The 26,343-nt window shown below is 45.8% G+C and overlaps 1 protein-coding gene across 1 annotated transcript; it reads left to right on the plus strand.

Annotated features, from left to right (window-relative positions):
* Nucleotides 1–41: 41 nt before the first annotated feature.
* BGW36DRAFT_425913 (putative nonribosomal peptide synthase) lies at nt 42–24,263 on the plus strand (the record flags this gene model as incomplete). Its single annotated transcript, XM_046220185.1, has 10 exons — nt 42–572; nt 621–1,037; nt 1,094–1,396; nt 1,460–9,350; nt 9,409–10,637; nt 10,702–18,622; nt 18,683–19,062; nt 19,113–19,773; nt 19,841–21,474; nt 21,531–24,263. 10 exons carry the CDS (start codon nt 42–44, stop codon nt 24,261–24,263), a joined length of 23,700 nt encoding a protein of 7,899 aa, XP_046074824.1.
* Between the last annotated feature and the right edge of the window lie 2,080 nt (nt 24,264–26,343).

The raw sequence follows: 26,343 nt of genomic DNA on the forward strand, positions 1-26,343 counted from the left end.
AATGATATTAAGATATAATCAACACCACAAAAGAAGACACAATGACATCTTCTACTCAACATCTAAGCTCTGATCTAGTCAGAGAGTCTGTGGCATGCTATCTTCCGATAGTGCGCAGTGCCAATCCCGCGACTGGAATTAAACGTCGCATGACTTCGCGGCTGGCATTTAATGTTCTGGCGATTCAGAAGATTGCTGAAAATGACCAGGATGCTATCACCAGCTTGCTTCAATCGGCCTGGGCGCTGGTTTTGTATTACTACACTGGATTAACCGAGGTGTGTTTTGGATACGATGAGTTCGACTTGGCTGGTTCGCGTCAGAAACCGAGGTCATCTGTCGCAAGGACCAGGATTAATGATAATATGTCGCCGAGGGAGGTATTGGATGATTTCCAAGGTAAGGATGGTAAGTACGGAATGAACGGAGGGATTAATGGGCAGGGACGATTGAAACAATCACAATTTCACTACAACACGACAGTGACACTTCAAGTGCGGAGTTCGGCAACGAATGCGCCGAGAACGGCCGCTCTGGGACCTTCACAAGCTGCAATGGTTTTTTCAGAAGAGGTAAATTCTCTTCCACTGTAAGTTCGATTTATCGCTGAGTGGTTTTAGTGCAAGATCCGAGTATTGGCAAAATACGTAAATAGCTCGCTTAGCATTTTTCTCGAATGGCGACATCCGGAGGTTTCTGCGTCATTTGCTTCTAATGTGTCGCATATATATAGTCGCATGCTTAACTCCTTGACTAATGATCTAGACTCTTGCATCCAGAGTCTGTGTCTGATCACCCCTGATGAGAAAGACCAGATCATGAAATGGAACGCTGTCCGACCGGAAACGGTGGACAGATGCATCCATCAGATCATCGAGGACCAAGTTTCAAGTCACCCTGAAAAAGAGGCGGTGTGTGCCTGGGATGGCTCACTCACGTATTTCGAGCTTGATCAGCTTGCCACCAAGCTCGCCTTGTATCTGATGAACGTCGGAGTGGGGCCGGAAACTCGAGTCGCGCTTTGTTTTGATAAGTCGGTAAGTAGTTGCTTCTGTAGCAGTATTTTAAAACATAGCTGATGAAAAATCGCAAGAAATGGAATATCGTCGCCATGCTGGCGGTGTTAAAGGCTGGTGGTGCCTTTGTCCCCCTGGATCCAACCCACCCGATTGCCCGACTTCGGGCTCTAGTGCAAGCAGTCGAAGCCAAAGTGACGCTGTGCTCGACTCAACATGCTTCTCGGCTGGAAGAGGCCGTTGAGAAGGTTGTTGCGCTGGATGGAGAGTGGCTGGAGTCTCTCATAGCAGCGGGTGGGAAGGAGCAAACGGGTGACTCCGTCCACGGCAAGAACGCAGCTTACGTGCTTTTTACCTCAGGCTCGACGGGAGAGCCAAAGGTAAGACGCTGAAAACTTATTCATTCTCGAATTGATATGGATGTGAAGCTGATTGATCATCAGGGGACGGTGGTTGAGCACCAAGCATTCTGCTCAGGTGCCCGCGCCCATGGCCCAGCCATATTGATAGACTCTGACTCGCGCGTGCTGCAATTCGCTGCCCACACATTCGACGCCAGTTTGGCTGAGATCCTCACTCCACTTATGTGCGGTGCTTGCGTGTGTATTCCCAGTGAAGATGCTAGACTGAACGGGATTGTTCCCGCAATCAATGAGATGCGCGTGAATCATGCCTCTCTCACCCCCTCGTTTATTCGATTCATTGAGCCTGCCGAAGTGCCAGGTCTTTCAATACTTGTATTGGTAGGCGAAGCTCTCACGCAAGCTAATATTGAGACATGGTCATCGATCAACCTTGTCAATGGCTACGGGCCCACAGAGAGCTCTGTGGTCGCCGTAGTCAATTCAAATATCTCCAGTAATACCGCTTCTCAAGACATCGGGTTTCCGGTCGCCGTGAGATGCTGGGTTGTAGATCCGGAAAATCACGATATTCTGCTTCCTATTGGTTGCACCGGGGAACTCTTGTTGGAGGGTCCATCATTAGCTCGGTGTTATCTCAATAACGCAGAGAAAACTGCTCAAGCTTTTATCTTTGATCCTGCATGGTCACAAGATGCCAACAACGATGGACAGCGTCGTTTTTATAAAACTGGGGACTTGGTTCGGTATAATTCCGATGCTGGTTCTTTTGACTTTGTTGGTAGAAAAGATACCCAGGTCAAGTTTCATGGACAGCGAATCGAGCTGGGAGAGATTGAATCGCATCTAATTCGTCACTCGGCCACAAAACATGGCCTCGTTTTATTACCAAAATCTGGCCCTGTGGCGCAAAAGCTGGTTGCAATTGTTTCACTCAGCGACAGCTTGCTTGAAAACATGCCCAGCAGTCCAGTTCCACTAAAACTTCTCGAGAATGCTACTCATCAAGTGCATATTTCCAACCTTCGAGAGCAGATGGGTGAGATTTTGCCGAGCTATATGGTCCCTTCAATATGGGTGTGTGTGGAAGCATTTCCCGTGCTTGCATCTCGCAAATTGGACCGCAGAACTACTCTCCGATGGCTTGAGACACTAACACAGGAGGCTATAGACAAGCTGCTCCCTGTGTCAGAGGAAGTGTTTGGAGATTTCGAGGAGGAAATGACCGATGTCGAAAGTAAAATACGCCAGATATGGAGCCGGGTTCTTAATATTTCTTTATCGAAGACAAGCCTGAATCACAGTTTTCTTAGCCTAGGTGGTGATTCTATCACCGCCATGACATGCATGAACCAGTGCAAAAAGGCTGGTCTCGGCTTCAGCGTGCAGGAAATATTACGAAGTAAGTCAATCAAGGAGCTTGCAAACTGCGTCAAGCCAGTTGGACGTCAAAACGAGTATCATGAAGAGATCGACAAATTCTTTGACCTGTCGCCGATACAGAAGTTGCATTTTCACGCCCGCACTGACGAACAAGGACACTTCAACCAAAGTTTCTTTTTACGTCTTAACCGCCAAGTTACAGAACAGGATTTACTGAGCGCCATTACAACGATTATAAAACGTCACTCTATGCTACGAGGCCGCTTCTCTTATAACACTGCGCAAAAAAAGTGGGAGCAGCGGATAACGAGTCGATACGACGAGTCTTATCGTTTCAGAGTTCATCAGCTACTATTTCGAAAGCAGGCGAAAGATGCCATTGCTGAGAGCCAGGCATCTCTCAATGCTGTTACAGGCCTAGTTCTGTCAGTCGATCTATTCTATGTAAAGGATGATTGCCAACTTCTGTCGCTGGTTGCGCATCATCTCGTTATTGATTTGGTGTCTTGGCGTGTAATACTTGAAGACTTAGAAGAGCTTCTTACACACTCTGCTTCATTGTCACTTCTTGAACCTACTCTGCCGTTTCAAGACTGGTGTCAGCTCCAAGCAGCGAGAATATATGAAGCGGGTATGATTATCGACAATGTCCCACTTTGTGACCTCTCGTACTGGGGAATGAGTGAGGCCACTAATACATATGGTGAGGTTGCTTGTGATGGGTTTGAACTTGATCCCAAAACAACAGCGTTAGTGATGGGTGATTCTAACTTTGCACTGCGAACCGAGACCGTGGACCTTTTGGTGGCCTCCTTGCTATACTCCTTCAGAAAGACCTTTCCTGACCATAATTCCCCTGTCGTGCACAACGAAGGTCATGGGAGAGAAACGTGGGACGAAGGAATCGATATTTCTCGAACTGTCGGATGGTTTACCATAATCTATCCAGTATTTGTGGAAGAAGAAGTTTTAAATGGTTTGGTTGACACTCTAGTCCAGGTTAAAGACCGCCGCAGGCAGGTCGAAGATAACGGAAGAGAGTATTTTGCCAACAGCATTCTGACAGGCAACTGCGAAAATCAATACCAGCCTATGGAGATCAGCTTCAATTATCTAGGTCGCTATCAACAGTTGGAACGAGCTGGTGCTTTGTTCCAGCCTGTCGAAGGTCTAGCCGGTGAAACAAGTCAAGGTGGAGGAGCAGCCGACTTTGGAAAAAATACGCCGCGGTTCGGCCTATTTGAGATATCTGCCGTCGTTGTTCAAGATGTTTTGCGATTCACTTTCTCTTTCAATGGCTCCATGAGGCACCAGAAGCAAATTCGGAGTTGGATCACATCCTGTCGAGAGGCGCTTTGTCAACTATCAAATCAGCTGGTGTCTTTGAAACCTCGCCCGACGATAAGTGATTTTCCGCTGCTATCCTTGAATTACACCGACCTCTCAGCACTCACCGCTGAAAGATTACCAGCTCTAGGTATCGCAGCGCTTGATGAAGTTGAGGATATCTACCCATGCTCGCCAATGCAGCGAGGACTTATGATATCCACGAGCCGGAATAGTTCGTTTTATGCTGTTCGGGGAACGTACGAAATCAAATCGTCCGTCGGCCAAGTGGATGCACAGCTTCTTGCACAGGCATGGCAGAGAGTTATTGACCGACATGCAATGCTCCGAACACTCTTTGTCGAAAATCTGAGCTCAGATGATATTTATTCTCAGGTTGTCCTGCATCATTATGCTTTCCCCCCTAAAATCATTCGCTCTGTTGATGATAATGAAGTCTTGTCTGTATTTGATACCCATATTATGGAATTTAATAACCGCAAGCCACTGCATCAATTCACTATCTGTGAGACTAATTCTGGTCGTTTGTTCTGTCGACTAGAGATGAGTCATGCTATCATGGACGGAACATCAATTTCGCTAATCCTGCGGGATCTCCAAAGGGCTTACAGCGGGAAGCTGGTTCAGGGTCCTAATCCGCTCTTCAGCAAATTTATCTCATACCTGAACAAACAGCCCAGAAATGCCGCTATTGACTACTGGAAGACATACCTTTCTGGAGTGGAGCCATGCCATATATCAGTACTCAACGACGGGCATGATTCGGTGAAACAATACACAAACCTCCGTCTCGATTTTCAGGGCTTTGGTCGACTTCAAGAAACATGCGAAAAATACGGATTGACCGTTGCGAACGCTTTGCATGGAGCCTGGGCTCTGACACTTCGCTGTTTCACTGGAAGCGAGGATGTATGCTTCGGATATCTAATATCAGAGCGAGATGCCCCGATTGAAAGCGCTGAAGAAGTGATTGGGCCGTTGATCAATATGCTAGCTTGTAGAATCAACATGCCGTCTGATGCCACTGTCAACAGTCTTTTAGAAAGAATCCAGGGCGACTATATGAACAGTCTACCATTCAAGCACTTTTCCTTGGCCGATGTTCAACACGAATTGGGTCTTTCTGGCACAGCTCTTTTTAATACGTGTTTCTCTTACAGAAAGCTCCCACCCAAAGTTGATGGAACACCGATTATTCAGTTCTCGGAATGCGGTGGCTTGCACGACCCAACTGAATATTTGGTTACTATCAACGTCGAGGCCACGGACAAAGAGGCTGTTATTGACCTCGATTATTGGACTGATCTTTTGTCCACTAGTCAAGCGGCTAATATTGCTCAAACTTTTATCAAAGCTCTCGAAAATATTATTAGCTATCCTGAAACTGCTGTGGGTGATTTAGACTACATGTCGTCAGCGAACTGGCAGCAAGTTTCACAATGGAACAATTCAATACCGGAGACCATCAAAAAGTGCATCCACGAGGTCTTTAAGGAACAGGTTCAGATAAATCCAAATGCCCCTGCTATCTGTTCTTGGGATGGGCACTTCACATATTCTGAAGTGGATGCGCTCTCCTCTCGCCTTGCCGGCTATTTGTCTAGTATTGGTGTTGAACCGGAAAGTTTTGTGGCTTTGTGCTTCGACAAGTCGGCCTACACCATTGTTTCAATGATTGCCGTTCTCAAAGCTGGAGGGGGTTGTGTACCCCTGGACGCAGGCCATCCGAAGACTGCTTTAGATCTTCGAGTGCTTGAAAGCGGAGCCAATGTCGTCCTCTCTTCTCCATCCCGCGCCCACTTACTTGAAGATATTGTCCCATATGCCATATCTGTTGATGAGTCACTGTTTGAAGAGCTCGAGACGGTTGAAAACACCATGCTGAACCAGGCCAACCCTGAAAATGCCGCGTTTCTGATATTCACCTCTGGTAGTACCGGAAACCCCAAGGGAGTCGTTCTTGAACACCAGAGTCTAGTGACTAGTGCTGCTGCCCATGGGGCCGCTCTAGGTGTTGACTCCTCCACCAGATTCTTGCAATTCGCTTCCTACTCCTTCGATAACAGTCTGGAAGAGATATTCACTCCATTAATGCGTGGCGGCTGTGTATGTGTTCCATCTGAAAGCGACAGAATGAACAACCTGGCAAAAGCGATCAATGACCTCGACGTCAATTTCACAGACATGACTGCAACGGTGGCATCTTTCCTCCAGCCATCCGATGTTCCAAAGCTCAAGGGTCTCGCAATTGGCGGCGAAGCTCCAACCAAGGAAATCAAGGATACGTGGACAAAGGTTCTCCGGCTTCAGAACATCTATGGGCCGACGGAATGTTCAATCAATTGCTGTCATAACGCCGATGTGAGCCTGTTGAGTGACGTTACGAATATTGGTCGGGCAGTAGGATGTTTAACCTGGGTTGTAAATCCCAGTGATCATAATCACCTAGTTCCCATCGGTTGTGTTGGTGAATTGCTAATCGAGGGGCCTATTCTGGCGCGTCACTACCTTAATAACCCAGAAAAGACACAGCAGAGTTTTATTGAAAACCCGACGTTTAGATCAAAAATCTCTGAAAAGGTCGCGAATGCGCAGACTGCCACTGGAAATGGCCATAGAATGTATAAGACGGGCGATTTGGTTCGATACAACTCTGATGGGTCGCTGGTGTATCTCGGCCGCAAAGACACGCAGGTTAAGTTGAACGGCCAACGAATTGAGCTGGGTGAAATCGAGCATAGAATGCAAGCAGCACTACCTGCAGAAAGCCAGTGCTCAGTTGACCTGATCGTCACCCGCAATGGAAGTATAACGTCGAAAGCTCTAGTTGCATTCGTCTGTCTTCAAGCAGAAAGCAAAGCACAGGTACATAACGATTCAGAGTTTATCCTGTCCATGTCGGAGAAATTTCAAGACATAGCACTGGCTACCAAATCCACTCTGATTTCCCAGTTGCAGAGTTACATGGTACCGAATGTCTACATACCAGTATCTTTCTTGCCAATGACATCTTCAGGGAAGTTGAATCGACGCTTGTTGCGAGTTTCGGCCGAGGAAATACTATCGGGAGACGCATCTGCATATAGACTTGGAGGTAGAAGTGGCCGAGCGCCATCTACTGATGCCGAAAAGGTTTTACAGAGGCTGTGGGTGTCAGTCTTATCCGTTGATGCTTCTACTATCAGTGCAGAAGATACGTTCTTCCGACATGGAGGTGATTCCATATCAGCCATTAAACTAGTAACGGCCGCTCGCAAGGAGGGATACACGATTGGAGTTGCAGATATTCTGAAGACCCCTATGCTTTCCGAAATGGCTCAGAGCATCTCAGGACTGTCATCAACCGCCATTGCAGAAATGGACGTAGAAATAATTCCCTTCTCAATGCTCGATAGCTCGGTTTCTCTCGCCGAGCTCAAGGATGAAGTGTCCACAGTCTGCCGGATTCCCGCAGATTCCATTGAAGATATTTATCCATGCACTGCAATTCAAGAAGGACTCATCGCTCTGTCAAATACAAAACCAGGGTCGTATGTCACTCAGAATGTTTACGAACTGACAAATGGCATCGATATTGCTAAATTCAAACAAGCATGGGAGAAATTGGCTTACGCGGAGGCTATACTCAGAACGAGAATTGTGCATTCTAAATCAGGGGGTTTTCTCCAGGTTGTTGTTCGCGAGTCTCTGGAGTGGGAATCGATTCTTGAAATGAGCGCCTTATCTTCTCCTAGCGGTTCACCATTGGCGACAAACGGAGGAAGGTTATCTAGATATACGATCGTTGGGGAGTCCTCGAATAGTCCACGTTTTGTATGGACTGCCCATCACGCAGTTTACGATGGATGGAGCATGCCTATTCTTCTAGACAAATTGAGAGCTTACTACGAAGATGGCCTTAAAGGAGCAAAACAGCCAAACAATTCCTACCTCCATTTCATAAAATACCTCGCCAGCGTTGATTCCGAAGAAGCCAAAAATTTCTGGACGGCGCAGTTGGATGGATTGACTAGGGTGCAATTTCCTGCTCTACCCAATGCATCTTACAAACCATCACCGAAAAATCGCCTTACCAAGAAGTTCAGACTTCCGACGCAAAGCCGCCTAGAAGCTACACTGCCATCCATAGTTCGCGCAGCTTGGACTTTGACAAGTTCTGTATTTTCTTTCTCCGAGGACGTTATTTTTGGAGAAATTATGACAGGTCGCGATGCCCCGGTTCCTGGAATTGCTGATATCATTGGCCCCATTTTATCAATTGTGCCAATGCGATTACAGATTGATCTAGAATTGACAGTTGCTCAATTTCTACAAAGTATTCAAAAGCAGGCCGCTTCTTTGATACCATACCAGTTTACTGGCCTGCAAAATATCAGGGGCTTCGGCGAAGATGCGAAAGCAGCGTGCGATTTCCAGACTCTGTTTTCTATTGCACATGGAGATTCAGATGACATTGAAGGCATTATGTCTCTTCTGAGTGCCAATTCAGGCGAGACGAATTTCTATACTTACCCTTTGAATGTTTCGTGCTTCATGTGGGAGTCTGAATTAGAAGTTCAGGTGCATTATGACCAAAATGTCCTTCCCGAAATACAGTTGGAGCGAATGTTGAATCAATTTAAGACCGTACTTGCAATGGTTTGTTCTGAACAGAACAGAGAAGAAAAGATTGGAAACGTTGAAATAGTCAGTACCGATGATCTTTCTGTAATTCAAAACTGGAATGCAGAGCTCAGTCTGGACCGCGTCGATAAATGCATCTACGAGCTGATCGATGAGAATACCAAATCGCAGCCGGATGCCCCTGCAGTCAGCGCTTGGGATGGCTCCTTCACTTACCGAGAACTTGATGAACATTCGACAATTCTCGCCCATCACATCGCCGAGCTTGTTAATGGAAAGAAGGAAAGTTTCATTCCGGTTTGCTTTGAGAAATCTGCCTTTGCTATCGTGTCCATGCTAGCTATCATGAAAGCTGGTTGTGCGTTCGTTCCTTTGGACCCTCAACATCCGGTAGTTCGACGTCGAGAAATAATCGTGGACATCGAGGCAGATCTTATTTTGTGCTCTCCCAAGTACTTGTCCTTGTGCAAGGAAGTCGTCCAGCAGACTCTGGCCGTTGATATGAGCGCTCTCACCATGCTACCGAATAAGCAGGTATCGCTGAAGAAGAATGATCCAAGTTCTGCTGCCTATGTTATTTTCACTTCTGGAAGTACTGGGAAACCAAAGGGGTGCATCAGTAAGTTTATTCATTTTTATTTCACCTGCTAAATAGCTTGGTCTGACTCTATCACTAGTTGAACATGTTGGTTTCTGTTCAGGGGCGGTGAGAAATGGCCCAGCATTCTCTTTCGGGCCATCTTCAAGGGTCCTTCAGTTCGCGTCCTATACATTTGATGCAAGTATACTCGAAACTCTCACAGTTCTGGTTATGGGCGGCTGCGTCTGTGTTCCTCATGACAATACTCGACTCAATGGCATCGCTCAATTCATTAATGAGAAAACTATAAACACCGCGCTTCTTACTCCAAGCATGGCCCAAACTATCAAGCCTTGTGATGTTCCTGGTCTGAAGAATCTAGCTCTCGTAGGAGAAGCCATGGCACCGAATCATCTCACGACTTGGGCAAATGAGCTCCGATTGATCAACGGGTATGGTCCTACGGAAACTTCTATAGTTGCTGCCGTCAAGCCACGTATGGTATCCGAAACCAGTCCCTCTAATATCGGAACTGCCGTCGGAAATGCATGGCTTGTTGATCCAGGCAATCACAACAGGTTAATGCCTGTCGGCGCCATTGGAGAACTCCTTATTGAAGGACCGACTTTGGCTAGAGGCTATCTGAATAACGTGCAGAAGACTGCAGAAGTGTTCATTAAGAATCCAACTTGGGCTACGCACAAGTCTATTTATGGAGACGTAGAGAGAAGGATGTATAGGACAGGGGACCTCGTGAAGTACGCACCTGACAATTCTGGAGAATTGATTTACATCGGAAGAAAGGATAATCAGGCAAAGATCCATGGACAACGACTTGAACTTGAAGAAATCGAGCATCATCTGAACTCTGACGGCGAGATCTTGAACGCTGTTGTCTTTGTGCCAAAATCTGGCAAATTTGCGAAAAAGCTCGTTGCTGTCCTCTCTCTACGCAACCAATCGGACCTAAAGTCTGAAAGCGGTAGTCTACAAGTTGTGACTACCAAGCCTGCAATGCAAAAGCTTCAGCCAATGCGGGATAGACTCGGGAAAAAGGTCCCGGGCTATATGGTTCCTTCGAATTGGATTATTTTTGAACAGCTTCCTCTGCTTGCTTCAGGGAAATTGAATCGCAGGATGATCAGTCAATTTATTGAGAATACAAGTGACGATGTCTACACGAAGATCATGGCTGCAGCGGAGCAAGACTCGCCAGGGAAGATCGTTGTTATAACGGAGACTGAGGCAACTTTACAAAAGATCTGGGCTTCTGTTCTGAATATAGGTTCTGATAGCCTAAGCCTAGATCGGTCTTTCATCCACCTGGTAGGTTCAAAATTTACTAGGGTCTATTCTAAATCTATTGAATAAGAAACTAACATTGATCTAGGGTGGTGATAGTATGTCAGCTATGGCCGTGATGTCAAAATGTCGGTCCCAACATCTAGGCGTAACAGTGGAAAACATTATCACCTGCAAGTCAATCCGGCATCTCGCTACCTTGGTGACCTCACCTAAAAAGGCTATTCTCGAAGAAGAAAACTTTCATGAGTTTGATCTTTCTCCCATCCAAACGCTCTACTTCCGTTGTATGGAGCGCCAAAACAACCGATTCAATCAGAGTATGATGATGGAGGTAACTAAACCATTGCATAAAACCCAGTTGCGAAACGCTATTACAAGATTGGTCAAAATGCATCCAATGCTACGAGCTAGATTCTCGCGGGATGGAAATGGTATCTGGAAGCAGCGTATTACATCGTCTATCGAAGATTCATATTTGTTCCGTACGGTTGAATATTTCGATCCCGGTGATGTACCTCGCGAGGTAGAGGATGTACAGGGTTCTCTGAATATCGTCAATGGCCCCGTTATTGGTGTGATGCTTGTCGACGACCCATCATCCAATCCTCAAATCCTCATCTGCGTCCATCATCTGGTTATTGATGTTGTATCTTGGGGAATCATCATGCAAGATCTCGAAGACATCTTACAAGAGCGGCTCGTCCCAGAGAGTGAGGCAACCTCCTTCCAAAAATGGTCTAAATTGCAAGTTGATTTTGCAAAACAAAATCTATCAACTAAAGTTCTACCATTGGATGATATGCCAACTTCTGACTTTGAGTTCTGGGGTATGGAAAACATCAAAAACACTCATGGCGATGTTGTGACCGAGGAAATCAAATTCGAGCCACCAAAGACAAGAGATATCCTTGAACTGGTCAATGGGGCTTTGGGGGCCGAGTTGGTTGATATTCTTCTCGCAAGCCTTCTTCTATCTTTCCGCCGTGTATTCCCTAACCGGAAGACACCACCTTGCATCTATAACGAAGGCCACGGGCGGGAGCCTTGGGACCCCAATATTGATCTCTCACGTACCGTGGGCTGGTTCACAACTCTAAGTCCGGTGCGTTTACCTTCTGATACCGAATCAAATGATGGGTATGATTTCCGCGAGTGCATTCACTGGGTTAAGGACATTCGCAAGAGAACTCCAGGAAAGGGTATGCCTTACTTCGCCCAACGCTTCCTTACCTGGGAAGGTAGTGAAAAACACCGTCACCATTGGCCGATGGAAATTGTTTTTAATTACCTTGGTCAACACAAGAGTTCTAAAGATCAAAATAAGTTGCTGCGGCCCATCAATGGTACAGGTCAGGCAGTCAATTCTTCTTTTGACATTGGTGCAGAAGTTCCCCGATTCTCCCTTATTGAGATCTCCGCAATAATTGTTGAGGACAGTCTGAGCCTGTCATTTTCTTATAACAAGGTTATGAAACGACAGACCGGCATTGGACGATGGGTTAGAGACTGCAAAGACTTGTTATGCGATGCCCTTGTCGATCCGTCCATGAGGAAATTACAACCGAGTTTGAGTGACTTTCCTCTACTACCGTTATCATTCAACAGTATTAAAAAGCTAAAACAGAGTTTGGCTGCTCTTGGAATCCAATCCTTTGACGAGATTGAAGACATTTACCCATCTTCTCCTATGCAAGACGGAATTCTGCTCAGTCAACTCAGAGACGCTACTACCTACTCCTACAAAACCGTGTTTGAGGTTGATTCTCCTGTAGGCGAGGGAATGGTCGACATTGAGAGATTATCTAGAGCCTGGCAAAAAGTTGCTGATCGTCACTCTGCTCTCCGAACAATTTTTGTTGACGGCAGTCACGAGTCCTCACTAATGAATCAAATCGTGTTCAAGCCAGGAAAGGCAAGAATAGTCTTTGTCGATGCATCAGAAGCAGATGCTAGGGAATCATTATCACAGATTCCCAGCGTTGACTTCAAAGATAGCAACCCGCCTCACCGTCTTGCTATCTGTAAGACCAAATCTGGGAAGGTCTTCTGTCGATTTGACATTAGTAATGCTATCGCTGATGGATCATCTATGCCAATCATAATTAGGGATCTTTCACGAGCATACATGAATTTACCTCCTGCCACTTCCAAGCCACCCAAGTACGGCGATTTCATTGCACATCTGCAAACCATACCCAAGGAAAAGGGTATTGAGTATTGGAAACAGTATCTTTCAGGTGCTGAGCCTTGCTTCTTCCCATCTTTGGTAGAAGATAATAAGGGCGAAAAGGCGCTGGGCTCTGAAATATTGATTCTACCGGACAACGAGAAGATAGGTGCATTCTGCAGGGAGATGGGTATTACAATGTCAGCCCTCTTCCAACTTTCCTGGGCCTTGCTCTTGCGAACATACACTGGCTCGGATGAAGTATGCTTCGGCTACGTTGCTTCAGGACGAGATATTCCAGTGGAAAACATACAAGACGCGGTTGGAGCTTTCATCAATATGTTGGTATACAAAATAGTCTTAAAGAAAGATATGTCGCTACAAAAGGCATTGAAAAAGACTCAGCTCGACTTTGTGAAGAGCATGGAGTACCAATCTATCTCGCTGGCGGAAGTTCAACATGAGCTCGGTCTTGGAGACACCTCACTTTTCAACACTGCCTTCACTTTCCAGAGACGCGGTGTACTGGAAGAAGATACTACCCTTTCTCTTTCCTTCAAGGGGTTTGATTCTCATGATCCCAGTGAATACAAATTGGCAGTGAATGTTGAGATGCTTGATACGACCACTGAGGTTCATTTCAGCTTCTGGAGGGATTACCTGTCAGACATCCAGGCCAAGAATATCGCAGACACTTTTGAAAAGATTATAAATGACATTGCTAACGACTTTAACCCTACTAAATCTATTGGTGACGTTGACTGTTTTGGAAATCTGAGTTGCATCAGTGTTTACAACTGGAATCGCGACTCCCTGGAAAAGACTGAAAAGTGTGTCCACGAGCTGATCGAAGAACAGTCTTTGACACAGCCATCTTACGCCCAAGCGATTGAAGCATGGGATTCAAAATTTACCTATCAAGAATTAAACATCCACGCCAATCGTCTCGCAAAGCATCTCCAAGGGCATGGTGTAGGTCCGGAAGTCGTTGTTCCTCTTTTCTTCGAAAAGTCAGCATGGGCCATCGTTGCGCAAATAGCGGTGCTTAAAGCAGGAGGCGCCTTTGTATCCTTTGATCCATCACACCCAGAGGACAGAATTCGAAGCTTGATAGAGGATGTTCAAGGTCACACGGTATTGACATCAGCTCATCAATATGACAAAATTTCACAAATCACGAAAAATGCCATCACTGTGAGCGAGGGTGCTTTGCAAAAGCTCCCCAAGGTCCATGGCCAGGTATCTTCCCCTGTCAAACCACATAATACTGCCTATATCATCTTCACTTCTGGGTCAACTGGAAAGCCTAAAGGAACAGTCATAGAGCATGGCCAATTCTGCACAGCTGCCTTGGCTCATGGTAATGCCCTTCACATGGATTCGAAGACGCGTTCTTATCAGTTTGCCTCTTATACATTCGATGCATCCATCTTGGATATCTTATCAGTCCTTGTCTTGGGTGGATGTGTCTGCGTGCCTAGTGCTGAAGAACGCATGAACGACATTGCCGGTAGTATCGGAAGACTCCGCGCCAACTGGATGTGCATAACGCCTTCCGTCGCTAGCACGCTGAAACCAGAAAGCATACCGACTATGAAAGTGATCGCTATGGGAGGCGAGAAACTGACCCCAGGCAGCATCGAGAAATGGTCGAAATCGGTACGTCTAGTTGAGGCATACGGTCCTAGCGAGTGCTCTGTTGTCTGCGCCGCACATGACAAGGTTGATTTATCTGGTAACATCGTCAACTTTGACCCTGCTGTCATCGGTAGAGCAGTTGGTGGTCGATCATGGATTGTAGATCAGAGGGACTACAACAAACTCGTGCCTATAGGAGCCATCGGCGAATTGGTAATTGAAGGTCATACCGTGGGTCGCGGATATCTCAACAATGAGAAGAAGACGAAAGAAGTTTTTATTAAAGATCCTACTTGGGCAACCAACAAGAAAATTCGAGAACTTGTTGCTCCTGGAAGCCGCATGTATCGCACGGGTGACCTTGTTCGTTACAATACAGATGGCACCATCACCTATATGGCAAGAATGGATATGCAGATCAAACTTAATGGTCAGCGTATCGAATTAGGTGAAATTGAATACCAATGTGCGCAACACATGCCCCAAAATTTGCAGCTGGCGGTCGATCTTGCCGCTCCTGGGTCGCAGCCCGGTGCAAAGAAACTCGCAATGTTTTTCACTCCCCATATGAACGTGAATGGTGTAGAAAGCATCGGTCAACGTGACGAAAAGTTACTACTACAAATGAATGACTCGATTCAGGATACGATTAAAACGCTAGAAGTGTCCCTTGCGAAAGTCTTGCCATCATATATGATCCCAAAGCTCTTCTTCCCAGTCTCTTCCATCCCCTTTACTACTTCCGGCAAGCTTGATCGTCAGAAACTTCACGGAGAGATTAACGATCTTTCTAGAGACGCCATCAAAACATATTCTTTGATGACTACAGTTAAAAGACAGGCCCCTACGGATAAAGCACAGTTAGCTTTGCAAATTCTATGGGCAGAGATCCTCAGTCTACCGACAACGTCGATTGGTAGTGAAGATAGCTTCTTTAGGCTCGGCGGTGACTCTCTGGCAGCCATGAAGCTTGTGGGAATGGCTCGGTCTCGGAATATCACTCTGAGTGTCTTAGACGTTTTCCGTCATCCTTCTCTGAAAGAAATGTCTTCGAAGTGCAAATCGGCTAAAGAGACACTAGCTGAGACCAAACCTTTCAGTTTATTGAGGGGTCCGGTATCCAAGGAAGACATTATTGAAGAAGTGGCAACGCAGTGCAGTGTTAGCAAGGACATGGTAGCCGACGTGTACCCTTGCAGTCCCTTACAAGAGGGCCTTATCACATCCTCTGTCAAGCAGCGTGGGGCCTATGTTGCACAAAACGTTCTCCGGTTGGCTCATAATGTGGATATCCAAAAGTTCAAAGCTGCCTGGCAGCAGTTGACTGACGAATTTGATATCTTGCGTACGCGTATTGTTCATACCGCTTCCTCCAACTTCCTGCAGGTTGTTCTCAGGCAACATGAAATTGTGTGGCATCATTCAAACAATCTTGAAAAAATCACGAAACACCCCTCGGTAGTACCGGAATCCGAGGGCGGTCCATTGACGCGATATATCCTTGTGGAAGATGCTGTTTCGTCTGATACTCACTTTGTATGGTCAATTCATCACGCGTTGTATGATGCTTGGGGTCTGGGCATCATTCTCAAAAGAGTTCAGGAAATATATTTTGACAATCCTTTATTCGTTCCCGTGGCTTCCTTCGCAGGTTTCATCGACTATCTACAAAGACAAGATCTTTCGGTTTCGGACAATTTCTGGAAATCCTATCTCGCAGACGTGTCACCAACGCCTTTCCCGCCTACGAATAAGGCAATTTATAACAGTGGAAAGAACACCAGCAAAACATTGAGTACCATTACAGACATTAAGCACAAGTCATTAAATCTTGATATCACCACTCCAACGTTGATACGAGCAGCATGGGCTCTTGTCTTGTCAAATCGTACCCAGTCAGATGACGTCTGTTTTGGGGAAACTCTTAGTGGTAGAAATGTCGACGTAAATGGAATCGCTGATTTGGCTGGACCTGCTCTTACGACGGTGCCTACTCGCGTGAAGATAGACTCTACGGTCACAAAGAAGGATTATCTCAGGGAGATGCAGAGAATCTCCACGGACATGATTCCTTATCAACACTGCGGCTTACAGCATATTCGGAGGCTCGGAGAGGATGCCGCCGCTGCTTGTGACTTCCAAAACTTGATCATTGTGCAAACCGCTGAGGCCGAAGAGAAGAATGAACTTTGGGAAGTCCAAAATGACGGTGCCTTGGGAAGCTTCTTTACTTATCCCCTGGTCGTGGAGTGTAAACTTTTCAACTCTCATATTGAGCTCAACATACACTTCGACGAAGAGATAATTTCTACCTGGGATTCAGAAAGGATACTTATGCAATTTTCATATGTCCTCCAACAGCTTGCATCAGGTAGTAGTACTGACAGTGAGACTCTCGACACTATTGGCATGGTGAGTCCTGAAGATAAGGAAGATATCACCTGGTGGAATCGACGGAGGCCACAAGTTGTAGATCAATGCATTCACGATCTATTCAGACACCAAGCCTTCGCTCATCCTAAAGCATCGGCAATTCACTCTTGGGACGGGAACCTCACATATGAAGAACTGAAAATATATGCATCACAGCTCGCTTCTGATTTGAAAGCACTGGATGTTAAGCCAGAAGTTTTGGTTCCACTGTGTCTCGATAAGTCTGCTTGGACTATCGTTGCCATGTTTGCGGTGCTTATGGCTGGAGGGGCCATTGTTCCTCTCGATCCAAAGCACCCCCTTGATAGACACACTGAGATTATCGGACAAATTAAGGCAGATATAATTTTGTGCGCTCCACAATACCGTTCTCGATACGATGGCCTCGTCAACAATGTGGTTGTTATTGATGAAAGCATGATTAAGAATCTTGCGTTCAAAGAAATATCCTTTGATGATGATGTTTTTTCTGTGTCAAGTTCCAACTCTGCATACGTGATTTTCACTTCGGGAAGTACTGGAAAGCCTAAAGGGATTACTATTGAGCACCGAGCATTTAGCACCAGCTCGGCAGCCTTTGGTGCAGCATTACGAATGGACTCAAAGATCCGGACTCTACAATTTGCATCACTTAGCTTCGATGCTGCCATGATGGAAATATTTACGACCCTGACGGTTGGCGGTTGCGTTTGTGTGCCAAATGAAGAAGAGCGCCTACAAGATCTGCCAGGGGTCATTTGCCGGATGAACGTTTCCTGGACACTTTTAACGCCTTCAGTGGCCAATTTGATTGATCCGTCCACTGTTCCGTGCCTGAAGGTTTTAGCGTGCGGCGGTGAAGCAATGAGTCCAGAGACCATCTCTAAATGGACTGGCAACGTGGAATTGGTCAATGCTTACGGGCCCACTGAGGCATCAGTTGTAGCTCTTGTTAATCCAAATGTATCCAACGACACTCCAAGCAACATTGGTTGCGGAACACAACCTACTCTCACCTGGATTGTTAACCCGGAAAACCATGAACAACTAACACCCCTAGGAGCTGTAGGGGAATTGGCTTTAGAAGGGCCGACGCTTGCACGGGGCTACTTAGGAGATGATGTTAAAACAAAAGCAGCCTTTGTTGACAATCCATCATGGACGACATTGTTTCCATCAACTGTTTCTGGTAGCCAAAGACGTCTTCATTTGACAGGAGATCTCGTTAAATATATACCCGATGGCTCCATCAACTTTGTCGGCCGAAAAGATAGTCAGGTCAAAATCAACGGTCAACGCATAGATCTTGGTGAAATTGAGCATCGATTGGAAACAGATCCCCGCATCCGTCATGTCATTGTTTTGTTTCCGAAATCAGGACATCTCCAAAAACGTCTTGTCGCAGTCATTTCTCTCAGCACCTCCAATAAGTCTGTTAGCTCTTCCCAGTCATTTGAGCTTGTTAAGAACAACTCTGTTACCGACTCCCAGCTGGAAGATATTAAACACAATTTGTCACTCCAATTGCCTTCATACATGCTTCCTCATGCATGGGCGATCGTCAACACGGTTCCGATGCTAGTCTCTGGGAAGCTTGATAGAAAGTCGGTAAAAGGCTGGATTGACAACATATCGGAGAGCACTAGTCGGCGTATCATGCGTGACGAAGAAAGCAACGAGCCACATGCAGAAATTACGGGAGTTGCTGCTATACTGAGAGACGTCTGGGGCCAAGTATTAAATTTACCTATTGAGAAGGTAAAATTGAACCAGTCATTCATGAGTTTAGGTATCTATATCTATATCCTACTGCTTTATTATTGTCTTAGTATTGATTGAATTGTTACAGGTGGAGACAGTATCACAGCCATGGCTGTCGTATCTAGAAGCCGACGACAGAAAATAGGGCTCTCTCTTCACGACGTCCTTCGTTCGACTTCAATAGTTCAATTAGCCAGTACAGTCGAAGCCGGTATAGTAACCGTCCAGAGTGAGGAAAAAATGGAACAGGACTTTGAGCTCTCGCCCATACAAAAGATGTACTTTAAGGCAAGCAAAGAGCACCAAGGAAACAGTCGCTTCAATCAGAGCTTTAGTCTTCGCTTGTCAAGATATATCAGTCCCCAAACATTATGCTTGGCTATTCGAGGTCTTGTGGACCATCATTCAATGCTGAAAGCACGCTTCCGGCAGAGAGATGATGGGGAGTGGGTGCAACTACTCTCTAATGTATGCATTCATTCCTCTACAGAAGATATTTTACTAACATCAAATCTCAGGATATCGAGTCATCATTCATTTTCAATCACCACCTCCTATCTACGCTTTCAGAAGCGACTTCAATAATTGCACAAAGCCAGAAAAGCATCAATATCTCGCGTGGTCCTCTCTTTACTGTGGATATGCTCGAAACTCAGGACAATCAGCAATTCCTATTCATGGTCGCTCATCATCTCATCATTGATATGGTATCCTGGCGAATTATCATCCAAGATCTACAGGATATGCTTGAGACTGGCTCGGCTCCCAACGACAAGCCCCTCTCATTCCAGACTTGGTGTACATTACAAACCGAACATGTCAGGCGAGACGACAAAGCAAAAAGTCTACCATTCCAGGTATTACCTGGTAATCTTGGCTATTGGGGAATGGAAAATATCCCGAATAAATATGGGGATGCTTTACAAAGCTCTTTTAGTTTGACTGAAGAAACCACTTCGTCTACAATGGTTGGCAGCCACAACGTCTTCCGAACTGATCCTGTGGATATTTTACTTTCCGCAATTATTCATTCTTTCCACTGCGTGTTCAATGATAGGTTCTTGCCCACTTTATTCAATGAAGGTCATGGGCGAGAGTCTTGGGATTCAGAAAATGACCCATCACGGACTGTGGGTTGGTTTACAAATATTTCACCTTTGCAAGTTTCTATAGATTCGGGTGAGTCAGCCGCTATTTCATGATATTCTTGAAACTAAATTTTTTGGGTGTACTAACACTGTACCAGATAATGTCCTAAATACTTTGAAACGAGTGAAAGATACTAGGAGAAGTGTGCAAGAAATTGGAAAACATTACCTCGCATATAGCCTTCTTGCTAAAGACGGTCAAGCCCATCCTGTACGATCTACTGTGCCTATGGAAATTTTATTCAACTACCTTGGAGGCATGCAACAGCTCGAGAGTGATGACTCTTTACTACAAAGTGCAGACATAGTACCAGAACAGGAAGACCCACTAGTTGTCGGTGATATGGGACCTGATACTACTCGACTTGCCTTATTCGAAATTTCAGCCATTGTGGTACAAGGCAGGCTACAGTTCACATTCATGTACAACCGTCATATGCGACATGTCGATGAGATTCGTCGGTGGATCTCCGAGTGCAAATGGACCTTGGAGGAGATCATAATTAGATTACGACGATGCAGCGCCGAGCCAACTTTGAGCGACTATCCACTGCTTCCTGTCAACTACGATGGCATGAAACGATTGATCAAGGAGGCTTTCCCGAAGGCAGGTATTTCGCATCGAGACCAGGTTGAAGATATCTACCCCTGTTCCCCAACACAGGAAGGCATGCTTCTAAGCCAACTCCGTGACCCAAGCACATATCTTTTCCACGTCATTTTCGAAGTCAGTTCAGTCAATCCACGGGAAAAAATACAGTCTCAACGATTGATTGACAGTTGGCAAAAGGTCATTGATAGGCATGCCGCCTTGCGGACCATCTTTATCAATAGTACGTACAAAGGAGGTGCGTTCGATCAACTCGTTCTGAGAAAGGTTGATTCCGAAATTGTCCACATCAACTGTGATGATTCCCAAGTCATTGATAAGCTCCAGTCGATCAAATTGCACGAAATAAACACCAAACGAAAGCAGAAAATACCACATCAGATGGCAATTTGCAATACCTTCTCTGGCAAAGTGTTCATCAAACTTGAAATTAATCATGCAGTGATTGATGGAGGATCGACTCCAATATTGATTCGTGATCTATCTCTTGCATATGATGGCCAACTACTTGATGGTTCGGGGCCATTATATTCGGACTACATCCAGTTTATCAGAAGCAACTCTACACGCGACGATATCACGTTCTGGAAAAGATATCTGGCCGGAGTCCAGGTGTGCCATTTCCCTCGCCTCACTTCTGCTACTGCCGGTGAGCGCCGTCTTGCTTCAACAACAGTCAATTTCAAAAATTGGTCAAGTCTTCAGAAATACTGTGAGGAATCAGGTTTTACTTTGGCAAACGTAATCCAAGCAGCATGGGCCTTGGTGCTTCGAAAGTACACAGGTTCTGATGATGTGTGCTTTGGTTACCTGTCAGCTGGGAGAGATGCGCCCGTCCCCGGCATACAGGATAGTATCGGAGTCTTCATTAACATGCTCTGCTGTCGCGTAAGATTCTCTGGGTCACAGCTTTTGGCTGAAATCCCCGGTCTCATTCAGGATGACTATGTTAATGGAATACCACATCAACGTTGTTCGTTGGCGCAGGTTCAGCACGAGCTAGGATTGCAGGGAAAGAAAATATTCAACACAGCGCTATCCATTCAAAATCATTCTATAGCGAGTGACTCCGTGGAAGGGTCATTGATATTCACCGCTGAAGATGCACATGATCCCAGCGAGGTAAGTAATATTTCTTCCATAAATTTGTTTATCATTTTGCTAATGATGAGTCCAAGTATCCAATTACTCTAAACATTGAAACAGCTCGAGAGGAAGAAGGAATTATCATTCGGTACTGGACTGATATTATTTCAAGTGATCAAGCCTCGGGGATTTCGGAGGCAATCACCGCCATTCTACAAGCATTTGCAAATGATCCCACAGAAACAGTGTCTCGTTTGAACAAAGACGTTCCACAAGTGGCAGATGTTGCACAGAAACAAAGACTCACAAATGCCACGTCACATCAGCAGGGAGAAGAAATCAATCAGCTGTTAGAAAATCACCCAGGGCTGCAAGCTCTCATAGATGAGAGGGTTCAAACGATTGTACAGCAAATGTTCAGTCTTAGTCGGCGCAATTCTTTAGCTCGAAGAAGCTCTATTGGGACAAGGAGGATGTCAGTCAAGTCGAATTTCACAGATCGTGAGGTATTAAAAGCTGCTCAATCTGAATCCGATGCCTTCTCGACTGTTTCGGAAGATATTTACAGCCCGGATATTGAAAATTCAGTAATACCAGTTGCTGCTCAAATTCACGAGCGTGGCAGACAGGCGAGTCTTGAAGAAAAGCTCTTGCGTCTTTGGAGTGAAAAGCTTGAAATACCTTTAGACTCGATAACAAAGGATGACAGTTTCTTTGATTTAGGAGGAGATAGTATTACTGCAATGGCCTTAGTTGGGGATGCGCGTGATGTGGGTCTAGTCTTGACTGTTGCCGATGTTTTTCGCAATCCCATATTCAAAGACATGGCAACAGCAGTTCAGATAGCAAGTGACGTGAGCTATGTCGACATTGAAATCAGCAACATGAACAGACTTGGTCAGCCATCTTCTGGCTCGGTTAATGGCAATCTTTACGAACGGTTCGCGTTGCTCAAATCTGCCAACATCGACGAAGCTTTCCTTCAAAAATACATTTGTCCTCGCGTTGGAGTTTTCAAAGGCGGCATTGCGGATATCCTTCCTGTCACCGACTTCCAAGCGCTCTCCATTACTGGTGCCCTCCTGCAGTCTCGGTGGATGTTGAACTTTTTTTGTCTTGATGGACATGGCCCCTTGGATTTCCGACGCCTTAAGCAAAGCTGTTTCCGTGTGGTCCACGCATTTGACATCTTACGAACAGTCTTCGTTGCTTCAAAGGGACGCTTTTTACAGGTTATACTTCGCAAAATTCGACCTGAATTCTATGTTTACGAAACTGACGAGAGTTTGGATGAGTTCACTAGTATGCTACAGCAGCGTGATATTGAGCAAGGTGTTAAGCAGGGCGAACCGTTCACCCAGTTCTATGTCGTGAAAGAGAAAAATACTGACAGGCATCGCATTATCCTGCGACTGTCCCATGCGCAATATGACGGGGTATCTCTACCGAGAATCCTCTCGGCAATCAAGGCTGGATACGAAGGTGGCCCCATACCTTCTCCTGTTTCTTTTGCGAACTTTGTCCGTGACTCAGCAAGGCTCATCACTACGGACCATCACAACCATTGGAGAACTCTATTGAAAGATTCCAAAATGACTGAGCTTGTCCGTCGCCAAGCTACCGGCTACCGCAAGCCTGCAGGGAATACCACAACTTTGCGCAAGACGGTACATGTGCCTCCCATGGCACACGGAAACATTACTACCGCCACTGTCATCAAAGCCGCATGGGCATTGACGTTGGCAAGAGTCACTGGAAGTGCAGATGTTGTCTTTGGCCACACAATCAGCGGCAGGAACACTGCAGCTATCGCCGGAGTTGAGTCTATGGTCGGGCCTTGCATGAATATTATTCCAGTCCGGGTCAAGTTTGGCGAGAAGTGGACTATTCTAGAGCTCCTTCGATACGTCCAAGATCAGCAACTGGCAAATATGCCTTATGAAGCACTGGGATTCCGACATATAATCCATGAGTGTACAGATTGGCCTAATTGGACTAGCTTTAGTACTGTTCTGCAACATGATACGGCTAGTTCATCGAACGAAATCCAACTTGGAGAGAACACATACGTGGTGAAAGGTGTAGGCAGCGATGAAGAGCTTGCGGATTTCTCCATCAATTCAAGGTCTTTGGATAAGAACCAAGTGGAAATGATACTATCATTCTCTATGGAGGGGGAGTCTACTATGCCACTTGCTCAAAGAGTGCTAGACATGGTATGCGACTCTGTCGAAAGCTTTACAAAAAGCCCAAACATGGCACTACCATCACCGACTGCTCTTTCAAGCCTACCAAAGCAGCACATTTTGGAAACTGAGCAGGAACCGACCAATAGTGGACTTCAATCATCACAACTGGCTCACCTTAGCAGAGCGGAGATTCTGGTTCTCTCTGATGTCCTCCGCCGTGCATGGGAACAAGTTCTCGCAGACAATGACAACAACAGCCCACCACTAAAATTTGATTCTTCATTCTTCGATCTTGGTGGGGATCTCATTGCTCTTGCACAGGTATCATGGCTTCTCGAGCAGGAAGACTTAAAAGCACAGCTGGACGATCTGATTGAATGTCCCACTATGATGAGTCAAATGACAGCCCTGGTACAATCGAACAGTGATGTCGCACACAAAATGATGACAACTGCATCTTCTACGGGTAATTCATCGTCTGCAACTGATGTTGGAGCTAGGGCTGTCCAGGGAGATTTGCATCCTTTGCCACGGCAATCGAATAAGGCAGCACATAGACGATCTGTCACCTGGGCATCAGCAGTAGAACTAGCAAGGAAAATTGTGAAGAGGAGGCTGGAGGTGTCGGAAAATTAACAAAATATCATTCTCTTTTTTTAATTGTTTTGGTTTTGGCTTTTTCTCGAGTCGAAACTGGCGGCGTTTGACTGGTTCCTAAAAGTTTGTTCATGCACTTGCACACTGTCTTGCAAATTTCTTATCATGCACAATTGTTACGAGATTTAAACGATCCCATATGGTATGTCATGTGTTTTATAGATTGCGTCTTCAATATAAAAGTTAATTTCATGTTTAACATCATTTAAGCCTACTCTTCCCTGGCCTCGTCAGATACTTGGCAGGGACATGTGAATAGGACTTCTACACCTACGCAAGAAATGCAGCCCGGCTAAATTTTGTAAATTATTAGTTTAACTCCAACTGTATGGCATGCGGTAATTTCATACTACTTATCTAGTCCATTCGTACTCCATGCATACGGTGTACATGTGCAGTCAAATTGTCCTTCCAACTAAAAGTCTTTGCGCAAGGTGCCACCGGACACCAATAAGACTTGGGGATATATGACATGCAGTCATATGCCGTTCCAGGTCAGCTTGGTGCCCAAATCTTCCCTTATAATTGCAGCCCTCCCATTTGCAAGTGAGCTCAGGGCAGTCGCCCTGGACAGCCTGGTTACTACTCAACTATTAGCAAATTTTGCTGACAAACGAGACGGGATTCACAAAAATAGATTCAACTAGCCTTTGGATTGTGTCGAAAGGTGCAGGAGGCTCGAGACTTCTGGGCAAGGAAGACTGGTGATTTGAAAATGAAGGGAAATTTTCGAACCCCCCTGGAGGTCTGGGAATCATTGTATTGTTTGTTGCCACATTCATTGTTTGTACATCGCCTAACCCAGCAGGGACAAAACTGCCGTCAGTGAAATTGGGAGTGTGCCCGTCCATATAGGTCGGATTGCTCGTGAAGACAGACAGGGGCCTCATAAATACCACTTCTGAAGGTGGACCGGTCAGCCGAGTTGCCCAAAAGGCGGTTATCTTGGAGGACATATTCGCCCTCCGAAAATCCGTTGTAGTCTGGAGGGAAAGTTGTCAAATATGCGTAGGGCTCATATGATTCCAATTAGGCGACTAGACCAGGGTCTAGCAAATGGTAGCCAGGCACAGCATCGCCGATAGGGCCATGGTAGTTATCGCCTGTATTAAGAATACCTTGAAACGATTTTTGGATATTGCTTCCGGATAGAGTGATTGTTGGTCCTCAGAATCTCTAGAACGACTACATAGCGAGGGTCGATGATTCTGCATGTGCATGTGCAGCGGCCGTCTTGAGTGGTGCAATGATACATACCGAATTGGGACATCCGTCCTGACACAACTAGTCAGCAATTAGGGTTTCCACCAAGTGGTTCGCCGAGCAGCAGAGAGTTCTATGGAAGACCTATGTTACGACAGTGGTCGTTTAAACGTCAAAATTGGTCTCAATTGCTTTATGATCTAGTTATAACAGAATCTTCTATGCGTTGAAAATTGGTAAGGACAAGAGTTATCTGGACGAAATAGCAAACTCTAGTTCTTGGTTAAGTTGCTTGACAATTTGATTATTATTTTTTGGCATTACACCTGCCACGCATCGATAGTGTTGACAATCCTCCTCATCGAAGAGTCTCATCTGCCTATGGCAAGGCGATATGGTTCTCATCGACTGCCTTGTAGAAATCTGTAGGTGTTATAGGCTGCAGTGTTTGGGCTACGGTACGGTTTTCATCGGTCAACTGTGAGACAGGGTTGTAAGGCCGGAATTCAGACTTGAGATCGATGAGGATGGAGAATTTCCTCGTTGGTTTCCTTATGATGGCGCTTACGTGACGGGTAGGTCAGACTATGGGACTTTCAGTTCATCGACAAATTCTCGGCGGTTTCATCTCACTCAGGCCCCGGAGGGCCTTATAAAGACCATGCAGACGTCCACAACTTCGCCTGGACAACGCTGACGGCACCCGAGCATGGTTCCGCAGTGGTGTTTGCATTCGGTAAATTGCTCTGGTGTATCTTCGAGCTCCAAGCTAGCATCAACTCAAGCGGTCTTCTTCGGAGCTGAGATCTTCAGGGAGGTAAATCCCGAACATAAGTTTCCAATCTTCCTTCGAACG

Source organism: Talaromyces proteolyticus (genome assembly GCF_021365285.1).
Source record: "Talaromyces proteolyticus strain PMI_201 chromosome Unknown BGW36scaffold_4, whole genome shotgun sequence".
Classification (NCBI taxonomy): Eukaryota; Fungi; Ascomycota; class Eurotiomycetes; order Eurotiales; family Trichocomaceae; genus Talaromyces; species Talaromyces proteolyticus.